General features: G+C 46.5%; 1 protein-coding gene across 1 annotated transcript in view; it reads left to right on the forward strand.

The window, feature by feature from the left end:
* MTBP (MDM2 binding protein) overlaps window positions 1–17,333 on the forward strand; it is a 56,721-nt gene that overhangs the window by 34,876 nt on the left and 4,512 nt on the right. The window contains exons 16-20 of the mRNA XM_015412025.1: window positions 2,258–2,351; window positions 2,492–2,629; window positions 4,401–4,496; window positions 10,936–11,202; window positions 12,450–12,699. Of these exons, the coding sequence (XP_015267511.1) occupies window positions 2,258–2,351; window positions 2,492–2,629; window positions 4,401–4,496; window positions 10,936–11,202; window positions 12,450–12,699 (845 nt within the window). The remainder of the gene's footprint in view (window positions 1–2,257; window positions 2,352–2,491; window positions 2,630–4,400; window positions 4,497–10,935; window positions 11,203–12,449; window positions 12,700–17,333) is intronic.

The raw sequence follows: 17,333 nt of genomic DNA on the forward strand, positions 1-17,333 counted from the left end.
AACATCAGATAGAGCTGGGTGTCATCTGCATATTGATGACACCCAAGCCCATACCTCCGGACAATCTGGACGAGGGGGTGCATATAAATATTAAATAGCATCGGGGAGAGTACTGCCCCCTGAGCAGTACTCCACATTCAAGCAGGTGCCTCCGGGACTGCTGCTCCCCTAGCACAACCCTCTGTCCCCGACCTTGGAGAAAAGAGGCAAGCCATTGAAGGGCGAGCCCTTGAATCCCCACGTCGGCAAGGCGGTGGACCAGCAGCTGGTGGTTGACCGTATCAAATGCAGCCGACAGATCTAATAACAACAGCGCTGCCACACCACCTTGATCCAGATGCCGTCGGAGGTTGTCAGTCAGGGCAACCAGCACAGTCTCTGTCCCGTACCCCGGGCAAAAGCCAGACTGGAATGGATCAAGGACGGAAGCATCATCTAGAAAGCTCTGTAACTGAGTCGCCACCGCCCTCTCAATCAACTTGCCCAGATAGGGCAAGTGGGACACCAGCCGATAGCTGGCCAATTCAGCCGGGTCCAGAGTTGGCTTTTTCAAGACCAGGCAGACCAACGCTTCCTTGAGTGCCTCGGGAATCGCCCCTCCAAGAGGGACTTGTGGACAATTTCCATCAAGGCACCTCGAAACCCCTCATGGCCCGCTTTAATGAGCCAGGAGGGGCACGGATCAAGGCCGCAAGTGGTTGGGCGCACAGATACGAGGAGTCTATCAACTTCCTCCAGGCTGAGCCGGTCAAAGCCCTCTAAGCCCGGCGCAGCCGTGCAAGGGGCCTCAAGTTCACTAACTGTATCAACTGTGGCGGGGAAGACCGAGCCGGGGGGTCAGACATTAATCGCAAAATAGCTCGCAAAAGCCTCACAGCCAATGTCCAATTCCCTACACCAGCCAGATTGCCAAACTCTCCTCGGCCTCCAGCACCAGACCAACATACTGTACGCCCGCAATCTCCGCCGTGGGGAGCACCCTGAAGGAGTAAGCCTCTCGTACAAATATCGCCACTCCTCCCCCCCGCCCTCTAATCCGTGATTGGTGTAGGACCGAAAACCCAGATGGGGCAAGCTGGGAGAGGGCTACAGTCTCCCCATCCCACACCCAGGTCTCGGTCACGCAAGCCAGGTCAGCCCGTTGTTCCATAATAAAGTCCCGAAGGACCGCTGTTTTATTATTCACTGACCTGGCATTGCACAACACCAATGTTGGAGGAGGAGCTGCCTTGGTAGCCCTTTTAAGGGCAGAAAGGCAAGATATAAATCATATTAATTAAATAAATACAGTGGATGTTGTTGGATCTTGGCACTTGAGCAAAAAAAAAGGTGGCCTACCCTTGGTCCATTTTGACGCAGCAGTGCCCCAGGGTCTCAGGCAGGGAAAGGTCTTTCCTCAACACCTGCTGTTCGGGGTTTAATCTACATCTTTTCACGTACAGCACACATTCTACCAGTGAGCCGTAGTCCCAACAATTCATGCGGAGAATCTTTTAATGATCCCACCATGTATTAAGCTGGTGGCCACTGCCTGTCAGACGTTCTTGTCTGGGGAGCAAACTAGCTGTAGTTTGCTAGATCCAAGCCTTGGCTCTTTTAAAACAGGCTTTCTCTGGCCCATATGCTTTGGCTGTAATTGGTTTTGGCTGTGGTGTTAAGTTTGGATTTTCTCTGTCTGGTATTTAATTTGTTTTGCTGGTTTTTTTAATGTTGTATTTAAATAATGTTCCCTGTGAGGACACTTCTTCTGAAAAAAGTGAGTTATAAATTCTCTAAATAAATATAATAGGATTGGACAGATTCATGAAGGGTAACGAAGTCTGTCAACGGGTGCTAGCCTTGGTGGCTAAATGGGAAGCCCTGAATACCAGTTGCTGGTGGACAAACCAAATGGAAGGCCCCAGTGGAGCAAACGGGCAATCCTTCATCAGAGCCACCAGGCCTGTTCTTAATGTGACTTACTGGCTATTCACTGGTTTGTTTACGAAGCACAGCCAAAGCAAATAGGACACTGTACGTGGGTGTACCGAAGTAGGCCAGTCCTGTTGCCATATAGACTGCAGAAGGCAAGAGAATTGTGAGGAATGTCTTTTACTGGGCCAGTCTAGAAGCAATCTCATGTTCAAGCTATGCTGAGCTTTTCACTCGGCCTAAAGGGAGACTTGGTGTCCACTTCGTATAGAGCAAAATATTTAGCAGTTGATTAAGCTGTTGTTTGATGGGTTTTTCTTGTTCCCCTTCCTTTTTCTTGACTCAGAATCGGAGCTGAAACATTCAACTCCTTTGGAGTGGCCAGAAAGAAATGTCCTCCAGAACTTAGAAAATTTCGAAAAAACGAAGCAAAAACCAAGGTAATGCTGCGCAACGTGCAAACTCTTCAGACGTATAAATCGCGCTGCTCCCTCTGGACAAGAATTGCTACTGTCGTCTGCATTGTCCTTGCTGGATTTTCTGGAAGCTCTTCTTTTACCCGTTTTTTCCCCCCTATTAGAATTTCCGAGCAGCTGTTGGGGCGCAAAGATAGCCAAAAGGAGTCAACAACATCACTTGATGCTAAAGAGCTTTTGAAATTTTTCACTCCAGAAGGGCAGCCGGTTGGGAACCTTCAGCCTTTGCACATTCAGAAAAGGTAAAACTTTGAGATTCACTCCAGGCATCTTTTTAAAGGAAAATACAGAACCGAACAGCATTGTGTGATCTTAATTCACGATCACAGTGTGCCACTTCTGTAGAAGAGCGTAATATTCAGTAGTCCCAAGAAAACTTTATTTGGAGTTAAGGATGCATGAACACAGTACAGCAGGCCTTCACTCAGACCCTTGAGACTACAGATACAAACTATATTTACTACTCCATTTATACTCTGCCTTTCTTGCAAAGACTCAAGGCAGATCCTGTTGGGGGAAAAACCAGGAAGCCAACTCTTGAAGATAGAGTAATTTCCCTGGTTGTATTTTTAAAAAAATGGAAGCTCAAGTGCTGAAGATGGTGAATAACATAAATCATAACAAGGTTTCACAGCTAGTACATGTAGTGCCTGCAGCCTCAGCCAAACTATGTGTCTGGTATGCCTTTCAACGGCTATTGGGGTGGATCCTGTCTCTGTCATCCCACTCCACTGTGCAAAGTTTGAAGCCTTCCTCTAACTTAAGTGCTCTTCCATTGGTAGAAAAAGAAGAAGAAGAAGAGAATGGATTTATACCCCGCCCTTCACTTGGAGTCTCAGAGCGGCTTACAAACTCCTTTCCCTTCCCCTCCCCACAACAGACACCCTGTGAGGTGGGTGGGGCTGAGAGAGCTCTTGACAGAAACTGCTCTTTTTCAAGGACAGCTGTGCCAGAGCTTGTGACTGACCCAAGGTCACATCAGCAAGTGCAAGTGGAGGAGTGGGGATTCAAACCCGGTTCTCCCAGATTACAGTCCACACACTTAACCACTACACAAAACTGAAGAGCCACATAAGTTGGTGGAAGGGCTCCTTGGGATAGAGGAGGGCTCCCTGGAGGATTAGATCCATAATATTTTGTCCCTATTATCATCCCTGTGACTGAAGCCATCAGAGGCAGGGTGGTTACTGCCTGGCACTTCCTTGTCGTGCCTGTCTCCCCCCCTCTCCTGGCAGATAACCATTCTCCATCAATTCCCCTTTTCACATATTATGTGTGTCTTTTCTGAAATGATAACTCTCTGGGTACAGTAACTGTACAGGTATAGATTCAGGTGGGTAGCCGTGTTGGTCTGAAGAAACAGAACAAAGTTTGAGTCCAGTGACATCTTTAAGACCGACAAAGTTTAATTCTGGGTATAAACTTTAATGTGCATGCAGGCTTCATCAGATCTGATGAAGTGTGCATGCAAACAAAAGCTTATACCTAGAATTAAACTTTGTTGGTCTTAAAGGTGCTACTGGACTCAAACTTTGTATGGGTATAGATGAGGAGTCCCCAACCTTTTTGAGCCTGCGGGCACTTTTGGAATTCCAACGCAGGGTGGTGGGCACAGCCACCAGAATGGCTGCTGCAGGAGGTGGAGCCAGCTACAAAATGGTTTCCCCATCTTACCTTCAGTCACACAGTGAGGATCCTTGTGCTATAGTGGCAGACGCTGCCAAAGTAGCATTTTTTTGAAACCTGCACAGCCAATCAAAAGCCTTTCTAGGCAAAAACTCCACCTGGCCCTGCCCACTTTCTAAAAGTACTTGTTGGGCACCTGTGTATCAGGGTGTGTTTCCGCGCCTGCAACATGGAACCCTAATATCAGTCGAGGCTTAGTTGTGCTGGAGTTACTTTAGCAATGTGCTACCAATGTGACAGATTGTTCCAATTAACGCTGTAAGAATGTATTGTATTTTCTATAAATAAATGATGTCAAGTTGAAATGGATTTCCCCCCCCTTTTCAGTGAAAATGCTTTTCTTCTGACACCAGAACTTACACCTGGAAAAGTGAGAAGTTTGCCTTTTGAAAAAGCTGCTGGGTGCCATTATCACGGCCTTGAGTAAGTTCCCTTTATAGTTAGTGTTGTGAACTGTTTTTCTCATTCTTCTTTCTTCATAGAAATGCAGTTTTAGAAAACATGCACATCCACACGGTATGTTCAGTTCTATAATATAATGGGTTGTGAACTTCATTTTGAATTTGCTAACATTAATTGTCCAAAATAAAATTTGTAGTTCTCTTATTCAAATAGCTATAATTTTTTTCCTGTTAGTGAGTACTCACAATGTTATGACAGTAGCTTTTACTCTGAATGAAAGCAATAAGGAAAATTACTGAGAGTTGTATACATTGAGTAATGTAGTTCCATCCGTTGGCTTAGGCTGAGTCGGCTGAGGTTGAATCCAGCGAAGATGGAGGTCCTGTACTTGAGTCGGGGCGGTTCGGGGTTGGGGATCCCACTTCCGACCTTCAAGGGGGTTCCATTGGTCCCAGCCCCGGAGGTTCGGAGTTTGGGAGTGCACCTGGACTATGGAGGCCCAGGTAGCGACTACTGCTAAGTCGGCCTTTTATCATCTCAGGCTGATTAGGTAGTTGGTTCCCTTCCTCGACTGCGCTGACCTGGCTACAGTGATCCATGCGATGGTCACCTCAAGACTAGACTACTGTAATGCTCTCTACATGGGGCTGCCCTTGTCACGGATTCGGAAGCTGCAGCTAGTGCAGAACAACAGCTAGCCAGGCTGTTGTTGGGTCTCCCTAGATGGGAGCACATCCAGCCTGCGCTGAGGACACTGCACTGGCTGCCTATAGCATACCGAATCCGCTTCAAGATGCCCTTTATGGCCGGGGTCCGACATACCTACGGGACCGCCTTTCCCCGTATATACCCCAGAGAGCACTACGGTCTGGGTCTCAAAATCGGTTGACCCTCCCTGGCCCGAGGGAGGCCAAACTAGCAGCCACTAGGGCCGGGGCCTTTTCGGTGGCGGCCCCTACCTGGTGGAACAAGCTCCCGGAGGAGACCAGGGCCCTGGGGGACCTTTCAAAGTTCCACAGGGCCTGTAAGATGGAGCTTTTCCGCCAGGCATTCAGTTAGGGGCCGTCGGCATTGGACTGCTGTTGGACCACCATTAGATCGCCCGACTGTTGCAGCACCTGGCCCATGAGCTACCATCGAGTTGTTGCCTTAAGGAAACTACGAGCAGAAAAACACCTTAGAGCATTGGGAAATGGAAATCCCATTGAAAACGGGTCGTTTAAGTGACTTTTAATTGCTGCCAGCACTTTGTGCTTGTTGATTTGTAGTGTTTTTAATAATTCTGTTTTTATGCTGTTTATATGTCATGTTGGAAGCCGCCCTGAGCCTGCTTTGCGGGGAGGGCGGGGTACAAATTTGATAATAAATAAATAAATTATGACAGGGTTGGGGTGGGATAGAAGGAACTGGGGTGGAGAGAATATCTTCTGATATTTCACATTGAAGAATATCAAAACCAGTGCTGAAATTTGGCCTGACCTGGATGGCCCAGGCTAGCTCTGTGTCACCCGTTCCTGGAAGCTAAACAGGATTGGCCCTGCTTAATAATGCTTGGATGGGAGACCACCAAAGGACGCCCGGGGTTGCTACACAGAGGCAAGCAATGGAAAACCGTTTAGCTCTTGCCTTGAAAACCCTATGGGGCTGGCCACAAGTTGGCTGCGACTTGATGGTATTTTCCACCACCACCCTGTTGGATGTTGTTCTCTGCGTCTTGTCTGATAGCAGCCACACACACACACACACACACACCAGGCCGCCATATGTACATGTCGAATGTTGAGTTCCATGGTGTAAAATCCAGCTGTTCTTTTCTTGGGCACTAAGAACATGGACTTTGTTCACACAATGGAGAAAATGCACCACTTTCTGCTCCCTCAGATTCTTTAGAAGCAGGATAGCCATCTCTGTTTGTGTGATGGTAGGAAGGAGACCCTTGGGAGTTCTTCTAAAGAAGGTTCCTGGGGTAAGCACCTATGTCCTACTTGACTTTGCATGGGACACATGGAAGATGGGAACTTTTCTGGGTATGTCAGAATATGCTGAACTTGTACGAACCTCCACCTGAGCAAGGAGGTAAAGCCTCAGAACTGGGAAGTGCTGAATTAGTGGCAGTGATGTAACCTCCCGGAATGCCCAGGATATTTCATCTCTTTGATCCCTGTGGCATACTCATAAAGACCTCTAAGAGGAAGCACAAGGACTCGTGTCCCATCCCCCACCCCCGCTTTGCTAAGTGGCGAAGTCTTCCATGTGCATTAAGGGTGGTTGCTGTTGTCTGCCCGGCAGCTTGGTATTGATGTATAAAATACAGGAATAGTTAAGCAGGGCAATTGGCTTTAGGTGGTTTAGTCTCGTCTTCAAAGGACTTCTTCAAGCTTTCGTGGGCTGAGCTGCTGGTTGTTATTGATCGTTAAATACTTTGAAGGGCCTAGTAGGACAGCATGCATGCTAATGAGCAGTCTTCATTTCTTACTAATGATAACTCTTTCCAGTAGCTGAATACAGATGAAAAGAGAGACGCTGAGCTAGGAACAAAATACATTCACTGTAATTTTGAAAAGTTCCAAAGCTGGGTCAACTTAGGGGAGGTACAAATCTTAATTTACTTTCCTGTTTCATTTGTTTAGTTATTATGTTTATTTATTTATTTGATTTATATCCTGCCTTCCCCGCCAAAGCAGGCTCAGGGCCTTGAAATCAAATGTTTTGGTTATTTTGTTTTGGTTATTTACTCATCTGTCTCTTTTGCTTGTTTATTCATTTGTCTCTTACGACCAAACCCATTTGCACAGGCAAAAGTCCCACTGTGTTGAATGTGGCTTACAACCAAGTACGCATGTATAAGATTGCAGCCTTCACATATTAACTGATTGAAATGTAAATTAATTTACCAGAATCTCACGGTTAGGTGCCTCTTCACAGATTGTGAAGTAGCTATGTGCCTTCTCTGAAGTTTGAGAATTATAAATAAAAAGTTACCAGACTTGGAGGGAAAAGCCTTTTTAATATTAAAACCTAAGGTTAATTGATTAATCAAGAGCAATTTCAGTTGAACACTGTTGTCTTGAGTTTCTGGTAGTAAACAGTTGTAAGGAAAAATCTAATGTGTTTCACCCTGAACATTTCCACCAACATTTTGTACAAACCTGAGACCGAGAACTATTATGTATGACCTACAAAAGAATAGCAATGTGTCCATAAGCTGAAGTCTGGGAGGGGTTGTGGCTCAGTGGTAGATCATCTGCTTTGCATGCAGAAGGTCCCAGGTTCAATCTCTGGCATCTCTAGTACAAAGGACCAGGCAGTTGGTGATGTGAAAGTCCTCTCTGCCTGAGACCTTGGAGAACCCCTGGCAGTCTGAGTAGACAATGCTGACCTTCATAGAACAATGGTCTGATTCAGTATAAGGCAACTTCATATGTTCATAAGTTAGACCTTACATTGCAATTGGAATGTTAGTTGATCACTTACTGGATTTTATGTTCCAGATATTATACATTCTATTATTAAGTCTGTAATACCAGCAGGGGTCATTTCGTAGAAAAAGAGCTAGGGGAATTCATTAGGATAACTCATTAGCATATGCCACACACCCCGACATCACTGGAAGTGTGTCATAAGGCCACACCCCCTGACATCACCGGAAGTGTGTCATAAGGCCACACGGAAGCCCCGCGAAGGCCCTCCCTGGCCCCAGGCAGGCAGGGGTGGGGAGAGGCAGGGAGGAAGCAACTTACCCTCCCTCTTCTCCTGCCTCCTTCTGGCTGAATGAGGGCCGGAAGCGGGGCGGCCGGAAGCAGGGGGCGGGGCTTCATCATGTGCCCCGCCCCCCGTACCTCACCTGGGGGAACTGCGATCCCCCGCGATCCCCCCCGAAATGAGCTCTGAATACCAGTAAAACTGACTCACCAGTACCAATACATTTCTGGCACATTTGCCATACATTCACAGAATGTATGCCCTAGTGTGCTGCAGTCTATCCGCAGTCCCCCATGCCCTTAGTGCAGCTTTTCCCTGCTGTGCTGAGCTGAGGCAGCAGGCGATGGTACAGCACGGGAGGAGACGGAGCGGAGGCTAGACTACGCTTTAGCTCCTGTTCCTGTCTGAACATCTCACAACAATCTGTCTGGATCTCCAGATTGCCCTTCAATTCCGTATCACATTTTGCATGTCTGAGCTTTGGAAAATAACTCCCGCCGCGGGCAGTTGCTTCTCTTTTATGTTATTAACAGTCTTGGTGGCCTGTCTCCTACCCCTTCGCGAAGCAAAGTTGGAAGCCTTCTTCCAGCCTCCCTCGCCTTAAGTGCCCTTGGGGAAGAGCCACATAAGCTAGAAGGATGCTCTTTAGGATGCTGCCCAGTAGTTTTAAGTCAGATGCTGGCAGCGGTAGTGTTAATTCCTTCCTAAGGGAGTGAAGTATATTGTTGCCGGTGTGGTGCACAATGGCCAAACACTCACCATAAGATCATGGAGAACTTGCTTTAAAAAATACTAGTTTGGGCTCTCCTGTTTGATATTCCTTTGGTGCTGTTTCTGATCCACAAAAGGGTAGTAATACGTGTAACCTTTTCCTTTGGTGCTGTTTCTGATCCACAGATGGATAGTAATACGTGTAACCTTTCCTAGCATCAGGAATGATCACCTGCAGATGGATTACCCAGAAAAGGAAGAATAAGGATAATGACAGTTTTACTAAACATAGATAATATTTCAGTGCCTACTGAGTATATAAACAAGAAAAATCAAATGCCATGAAATGGGTAACCAGCAAGTGTTTTATCAGATCATGAGCTTCTTTCTAGTGGTAAAACTAAATTCATTATTTAAGTTGATTCTAAGGGGGAAACATACTTCTGGCTGAACTACAAGAATATTGTCTTGCTTAGACAGTCTAGTGGACACACAATGTGCTGATAATGTAGAGAATCATAACAGAAGCAGAGCTCCATATTCCAGAACTTCAAGTGCTAAACCAGCATTGACTGAATGGTCAGGCAAACCGGACCTGGCCATATGATTCTAGAAGTGGGAAGTGATGATACTAGGTGCTCTAGCTAAATATGCCCCAGAAGCAGTATATCAGTGAATACCAGTTGCTAGCCAGAGGGTTGTTGCCTGTTCATGAGCCATCAAGGGTAACTGATTAACCACTGTGTGGAACAAAATGGTGGACTAGATGGACCTTTGGTCTGATCCAGAGGGGCTTTCTGTAGGTTCTTCATGCCCTGTCTGTGGGCTTCCTTGAATAATTAGCTGTCTCTTGTTGGAAACAGACTTTGGTATTGAATCCACTACTGTTCTGTTATATATGTAGCTGAGGCTGTGCAGATCTGTACTGCCTGCCAGATCTGAATGTGGGGCATTGCTTTGGTGGGGGCTGCTTGCCTGCCCTCTGCTGTGGCACCAGCCCTGTCCTAGGAGGGTTCACCGGCCTCAGAATGGGTGTAGGGGGGGGGTCTAAATGTACCCCAGTACTCTCACTCCGGCTGGCCAGTTTCCAGCGGACCCCTCCAGCCTCCTTCCTCGCCCCCCTGAAAGCCCTTCTATTTAAAGGGAGGTTGCTCCATCTCCTTACACTCAGGACCCAATAGAGCTTCTTCAGATCCCTGGGCCCTCCTGTCTCCCAGCTCCCAGACCTGTGGGTTGTGATGGGGTGGGCATTTGCAGTGGCAGGGCAAGTGTCCTCCTGGGCTCCCGCATCTGTGCTTGTTCTCGCAGGGCCCAACTGACTGGTGGCTCTTTCCTCGCAACAGCTATGTACGTTGCTGCGTCCCCTCCCTTTCCATGTCCTCTAGGTGGCTCAGCAGCTTCCCCGGGTGGGGCGGGGGGACTCATGGCTGACTGGGAAGGTCAGAGGCATCAGGCATCCCCAGACACAGAGAATAAATTTGGTGATATACTCCATGCCCTGGAAGCCACGCATTATCATCCGTTCCTCCTGAACATTTTGGCAGAATGAAGAAAGGGGATCTGTGCTGCAGTAAGCAGGAGCACAGCTGTGCACAAGGACCTTTCATCTCACACTCTTGTCCCATCTATCGGAGTGGCATTTTTCAGAATCCGCAGGAGGATAGGGGCTTTCATTGTTGCAAATCCTAAAATAGATGGGATACGTTTAGGCCACAGCATCTACGCACTTGCTCCAAATATAGCGTTCATTGGAATTTTGTTAGGAAGGCTTTGGATGAAGTTCAGTATATTTTGTGTCTTTTAATCCTTGATGTTTCTATGAGTGTGAATCTATTTAATAGACCGTGGTAAAACAGACGTGAATTTTTGGATAGCTCTTGCCAATACATTGCAGGTTGAGGTTTGGTGTAGCTCATACTGTTGTGGCACCATGTTAACCTGGTTTTGCTCTTTGTAGCGAGAAACAAGCGATATTCGATTCTTTTTAACGGGGGAATTCTCAGTTCTGTTGCTGTGCAGCTGGCAACTCTCTTTAACGCGCTTCCAGATACTGCCTGGACAACAGAAGAGCTTTGGAAAGAGACGAGGGGTTTGCCGAACTTCAGACTCGCCTGATCCGCTACGAAACTCAGACTACTTGCACAAAGGAGTGCTGCCCCGTGCCGTGTGTCCTGAGCCCTCTTCCCTCTCCTGCTGTCCTGTCGGAGCCCGGAAGCATCCCGGATGGGGAATCTTTACGAAGGGACCATCACACGGACGTCTCCAAGCTAAAATGCAGATCAAGGGACCAGGATGGCTTCTGTTCCAAGAAGAGGTAATATTCTGAACTTAAAAATGGGGAAGTGTGGGATCTTTCTTTTTTCAGTTAATTCCCACCCACCCCAGCTAAGTATTCAGATAATCCTAGGGTCCACTCGCAAGGATTTTTTTAAAAGTGTGATCGCCATTCGGTAGCGTTTGAGTACAATACGTTGAAAACGTGTTTTTTTTTAATTACTACAGAACTACAAAAACTACAAAAGGAAAGGGAAATACGGGATACCGTAACGCTAACCAATAACACATAAAGATAAGGCAAGGATCATCATACCTATAAGATTCTTAATAGTCGCTCCTACCATTATCGGTATGAAAGAAAAGAGTACAGGAATAGAACTGGCCGCCCTATTTTAAGATTAATAAAGCTAAAACTAGCCCATTTAGCCAAACTGAGTACATCATAGTTTCAAATACAAAATAACCTTTCAGAATGTCATTACATGCATTAATTATCTCCTGTTTTTATTCTGATCATATTTCAGTTGGACTTTAAGAGTTTTAGGAGCTGCCAATCCTTTTTGGATTCTTCAGTGGGACTGTCAGGAATAGATATCCTGTCTTCAGACTCATGATCGCTCTTTTCTTGAATTTTCCTTCCAGACCTGTAGGGCTGCATCCTGCAATATGCTGGCTGAAGGGCACAGCCTCGCCAAAGCTGGCATAATTCAGTTATATGTGCCAAGCACAATAAATTCTCAGATACAGAAACAAGGATGCTTTCAATCAAAACAGGATGACTTTTTGTTGTTGATACGGGTCGGGGGTCCTCGATGTGGTGCCCACCAGTACCTTACCTGGTGCCTGCAAGTGTTTTCAGAAAGTGGGTGGGACCAGGTGGACCAGGTCTTCTTCCCCAGCGGAGCCTTCTAATTGCCCAGTGAAGATCTGATGGGCTGTGCAGATTAGAGCAGCATTACTTTGGTGGCAGTCACCACCACGGTGTTCGTTTTATTCTTGTCTCTCACTCCTCTTCCCCAACGCATTGTTTAAATTACCCCTCTTCTTCCCCACCCTTGGACTCTGTGTGTGTGTGTGTCTCCCCCTCCCCTGGCAGCCATTTCTGTGGTTGCACCCACCATCCTGTGTTAGAATTCCGTAGGTGCCCGCGTGCTCAAAGAAGTTGGAGGCCCCAATGCAGGTCATCACTGCACTATCATGAGAACTGAGGACAAGTGCCCTACAAAATACATTTTTCTTTCTTTTTTTAAAAAAATCCCTTTTGCTTCCCCATCCTCTTTCTAGGTTAATGAAATCCGAAAGTACAGATTCTCTCTTGTCCCAGGCAAGTGGAAGCAGCGGTGCTTGCCGATCAAGAAGTGCCACAAGGCAGGACTTGGACAGATCGATCTCCCTGTCTTCTGTGGCCGCCAAACCATCTTGTAGCAGGGCACACAAAGTCACCGCAAAGGACAGCTCTGCAAGCTGGAGGGGCACGAAAGAGCCAGAAGCATCAAAGCCAGCAAAGGAATCACGGTCTCAGAAGCACACCCGGGTAAATAGTTTTTCAAGGAGGCTAAAAACGAAGGGGACAAGGGGGTTGCCATTCCTAAATATAGCTGAAATAAGTGGAGCAAAGTCCAAATTTACCATCATTATGAGGTTCCTCTTCCTGAATAGGAGAGCCACAAGCCATGCCAGGGCCTTGCAGCCTTCCTCAGTGGCCTTTTGAACAGCTTCTTGAAACTCCGTCTGATAACTCCCGTTGCTTTTGCATATTCCTCTTTGGCCCATGTTGTGTGCTTAGTTCTCCAGTCCTCACCGCATGCTCTTGTATCCCTAGCATCATAAAGAAGCAAATGGAGGGGAAAATGCACAACTTGCACAGGTGACCGGTTAGGGAAGAGGCTGGTCTGTTCCACAGTTTAAAATTCAGCATAATAAAATGTTAAACTTTTGGCGCATTGTGTAGTTTTGACGCTCTGGGAAATATGCATGCTTTTCCCAGTTGCACCATTATCCCAGTTCAGGAAATTGTTATATGCGAAGCAGCTGCTCCTAATGGCACCAAAGAGGGGAAGAAATCAAAGGAGGCCAAGCCATCAGTAATGAATGGGAAGCCCTGGCAAGCATATGTGATGATTTTAAAAAGTTGTGTTTTTCAAAGTTTCAGCTTCAAGGGGCAATTTAAATATTTTATTACTGAATTACACATTCCCAGGAAGTAGGTAAGCAAGTTAACTGTTCACTTCTTCAGACCAAAAACAGTGGAATAGTTTTTTTGGTTCCTTGGTTGGAGAGAGGGCCAATGTGTGCATCTGTTACATTTTTTAGTTGTACATCTAAAGTGCACACCTAAATTTCGTATGAATGTAATGAGCACATAAGAACATAAGAGACGCCAATGTTGGATCAGGCCAAAGGCCCATCCAGTCCAACACTCTGTGTCACACAGTGGCCAGAAATACCAGTGCCATCAGGAGGTCCAGCAGTGGGGCCAGGACATTAGAAGCCCTCCCACTGTTGACCCCCCCCCCAAGCACCAAGAAGAGAGCATCACTTGCCCCAGAGCCCCTAGCTATACCTTGTGGCTAATAGCCACTGATGGACCTCTGCTCCATATGCTTATCTAATTCCCTTTTGAAGCCATCCATGCTTGTAGCACCCACCACTTCCTGTGGCAGTGAATTCCAAGTGTTAATCACTCTTTGGGTGAAGAAGTACTTCCTTTTATCCATTCTAACCCGACCGCTCTGCAGTTTCATGGAGTGCCCACGAGTTCTTGTATTGTGAGAAAGGGAGAAAAGTACCTCTTTCTTTACCTGCTCTTTCCCATGCATAATCTTATAAACCTCGATCATGTCACCCCTCAGTCGTCTTTTCTCCAAGCTAAAGAGCCCTAAGCGCTTTAACCTTTCCTCATAGGGAAAGTGTTCCAACCCTTTTATCATTCGAGTTGCCCTTTTCTGCACTTTTTCCAAAGCTATAATATCCTTTTTAAGGTGTGGTGACCAGAACTGCACACAGTATTCCAAATGAGGTCTCACCATTGATTTATATAGGGGCATTATTATATTGGCTGATCTGTTTTCAATACCCTTCCTAATAATCCCCAGCATAGCATTGGCCTTCTTTATTGCAGTCACACACTGTCTCGACATTTTCAGTGAGTTATCCACTACAACTCCAAGATCTCTCTCTTGCTCAGTCTCTGCCAGTTCAGACCCCATCAATGTGTATTTATATTTAGGATTTTTGGCTCCAATGTGCATCACCTTGCACTTGGCCACATTGAACCCCATTTGCCATGTTGACGCCCACTCGCCCATCCTTGACAGATCCCCTTGGAGTGCCTCACAATCCTCACTGGTTTTCACCACCCTGAACAACTTTGTATCATCCGCAAATTTAGCCACTTCACTGCTTACTCCCATCTCCAAATCATTAATGAACAAGTTAAAAAGCAGTGGACCAAGTACTGATCCCTGCGGTACCCCACTGCTTACCACCCTCCACTGAGAAAATTGCCCACCTACACTCACTCTCTGTTTTCTATGAACTAGCCAGTTTTTGATCCATAAAAGGACTTGTCCTTCTATCCCATGATTTTTGAGCTTACTTAGGAGCCTTTGATGAGGAACTTTATCAAAAGCTTTCTGGAAGTCAAGGTAAATAATATCTATTGGATCCCCCTTGTCCACATGTTTGTTCACCCCCTCAAAGAACACTAACAGGTTAGTGAGACAAGATCTTCCCTTACAGAAACCGTGCTGAGTCTGCCTCAATAGGTTTTGTTCATCTATGTGCCTACTAATTCTTTCCTTAATAATGGTTTCCACCAATTTACCCGGTATCGACGTCAGACTGACTGGCCTGTAATTTCCCGGATCTCCTCTGGAACCCTTTTTAAAGATGGGAGTGACATTAGCTACCTTCCAATCCTCAGGAATGGAGGCAGATTTTAAGGAAAGATTACATATCTTTGTCAGGAGATCTACAAGTTCACATTTGAGTTCTTTCAGAACTCTCGGATGTATGCCATCTGGGCCTGGTGATTTTTCAGTTTTTAAGTTGTCTATCAGTTTTAGGACCTCCTCTCTCATCACCTCAATCTGACTCAGGTCTTCCAACACCCCTCCTGAAATCAGTGGTTCTGGAGTGGGCAAGCACTTCTCATCTTCCACAGTGAAGACGGAGGCAAAAAATGCATTTAGCTTCTCAGCCATTTCCCTATCATCCTTCAATACTCCTTTTACCCCTTGGTCGTCCAAGGGCCCCACTGCCTCCCTGGCTGGTTTCCTGTTTCTAATGTATTTGAAGAAAGTTTTATTGTTGGTTTTTACGTTTTTTGCTATATGCTCCTCATATTCCCTTTTTGCCTGCCTGACCTCAGACTTGCATTTTATTTGCCATAGCCTGTGTTCCGTTTTATCAGCCTCACTGTGACTAGCTTTCCACTGCTTAAAGGAATTCTTTTTACTTTTTACAGCCTCCATTACTCTGTTTGTTAACCATGCAGGCTTTTTCCTATACCTGTTTGTGCCTTTCCTAACCTGCGGAATATATATTTTTTGAGCTTCTAGGATCGTAGTTTTAAATAGATCCCAAGCTTCCCCAATTGTTTTGACCCTTTCTACTTTTCCTTTCAGTTTCCTCCCCACGTGTCCCCTCATATCAGAGAAATTACCCCTTTTAAAGTTAAAAATGGTTGTGTGAGTCTTTTTGGCCAATTCTCTATTTGTACAAATGATGAACTCAACAACATTATGATCACTGTTTCCAAGCGGTGCAATCACTTTTACATCTCTCACCAGGTCTTGAGTGTTACTTAGGACCAAATCAAGGATCGCCTCTCCCCTGGTAGGTTCCGTGACCATCTGCTCCATAGCACAGTCATTTAGAGTGTCTAGAAACTCAATCTCTTTTTCCCGACTAGAACACATATTGACCCAATCAATGTGTGGGTAGTTAAAATCACCTATTATTACACAGTGTTTTTGTCTAGTTGCTATCTTTAAGGCATTCATCATTTTATAATCCTCCTCTATCTTTTGATCTGGTGGGCGATAACAAACTCCCAGTGTTAAGTTTCCTTTTGGCCCCCCTATTTCAACCCATAGAACTTCCAGAAGCGAATCCAATTCACTTAGCCTCTCAATCTTTCTAGACTTTATACCCTCTCTGACATACAGAGCTACCCCACCTCCAACCCTTCCCCCCCTATCCTTCCGATATAATATATAACCGGGAATCACTGTGTCCCACTGATTTTCCTCATCCCACCAAGTTTCAGAAATACCCACAATGTCTATTTTTCCCTCCGACACCAAGCACTCCAACTCCCCGATTTTACCTCGGACACTTCTAGCATTTGTATAGAAACAGCTGTAATTTCCCTTACAAGTTAAGCCTGCATCCTTCCTCTTGCTATCTCGAGTCGTTGTCCGGCAGTCCATGTCACCAGCCATGGCCTCTGTGGACAATTTCAATCCACCTCCCTGTAGAAAAGCAACCGGTACCCCCTCACCTCTCTCAGATGAGCCAACCCGAACCAGAGACTTTTCATCTCCTGTCGGCTTTCCCCCAATATTCAGTTTAAAAGCTGCTCTGCCACCTTTTTGATTTTAAGTGCCAGCAGCCTGGTTCCTTCTCGGGACAAGTGGAGACCGTCTCGCCTGTACAGCTCCCTCTTGTTCCAAAAAGTATCCCAGTGCCTAACAAACCTGAACCCTTCCCCCCTACACCATCGTCTCATCCACGCATTGAGACTCCTGATCTCTGCCTGTCTCTCCGGCCCTGCGCGTGGAACAGGTAACACTTCTGAGAAGGCTACCTTGGAGGTCCTGGACCTAAGTTTCCTGCCCAGCAGCCTAAATTTCTCCTCCAGGACCTCACGACTGCATTTCCCCACATCGTTGGTGCCGACATGCACCACGACCACTGGCTCCTCCCCAGCACTATCTACCAGCCTATCTAAAACACGCGTAATGTCCGCTACCTTCGCACCAGGCAGGCAAGTCACCATACGGTCAGTACGCGGGTTCGCCACCCAGCTGTCTACCTGCCTAAGGATCGAATCACCCACTACCAAGAGCCCCCCTCCCACCCTGCTCAGGGATGGTTCCTTGGTGCAAAAGGAGAGCCGCTCACCAGCTGGGGAAGAGGTCCCTTCTGAGGGCACATTCCCCT

This window comes from Gekko japonicus, unplaced genomic scaffold, assembly GCF_001447785.1.
Source record: "Gekko japonicus isolate JY-2015 unplaced genomic scaffold, Gekko_japonicus_V1.1 scaffold906, whole genome shotgun sequence".
NCBI lineage: Eukaryota > Metazoa > Chordata > Lepidosauria > Squamata > Gekkonidae > Gekko > Gekko japonicus.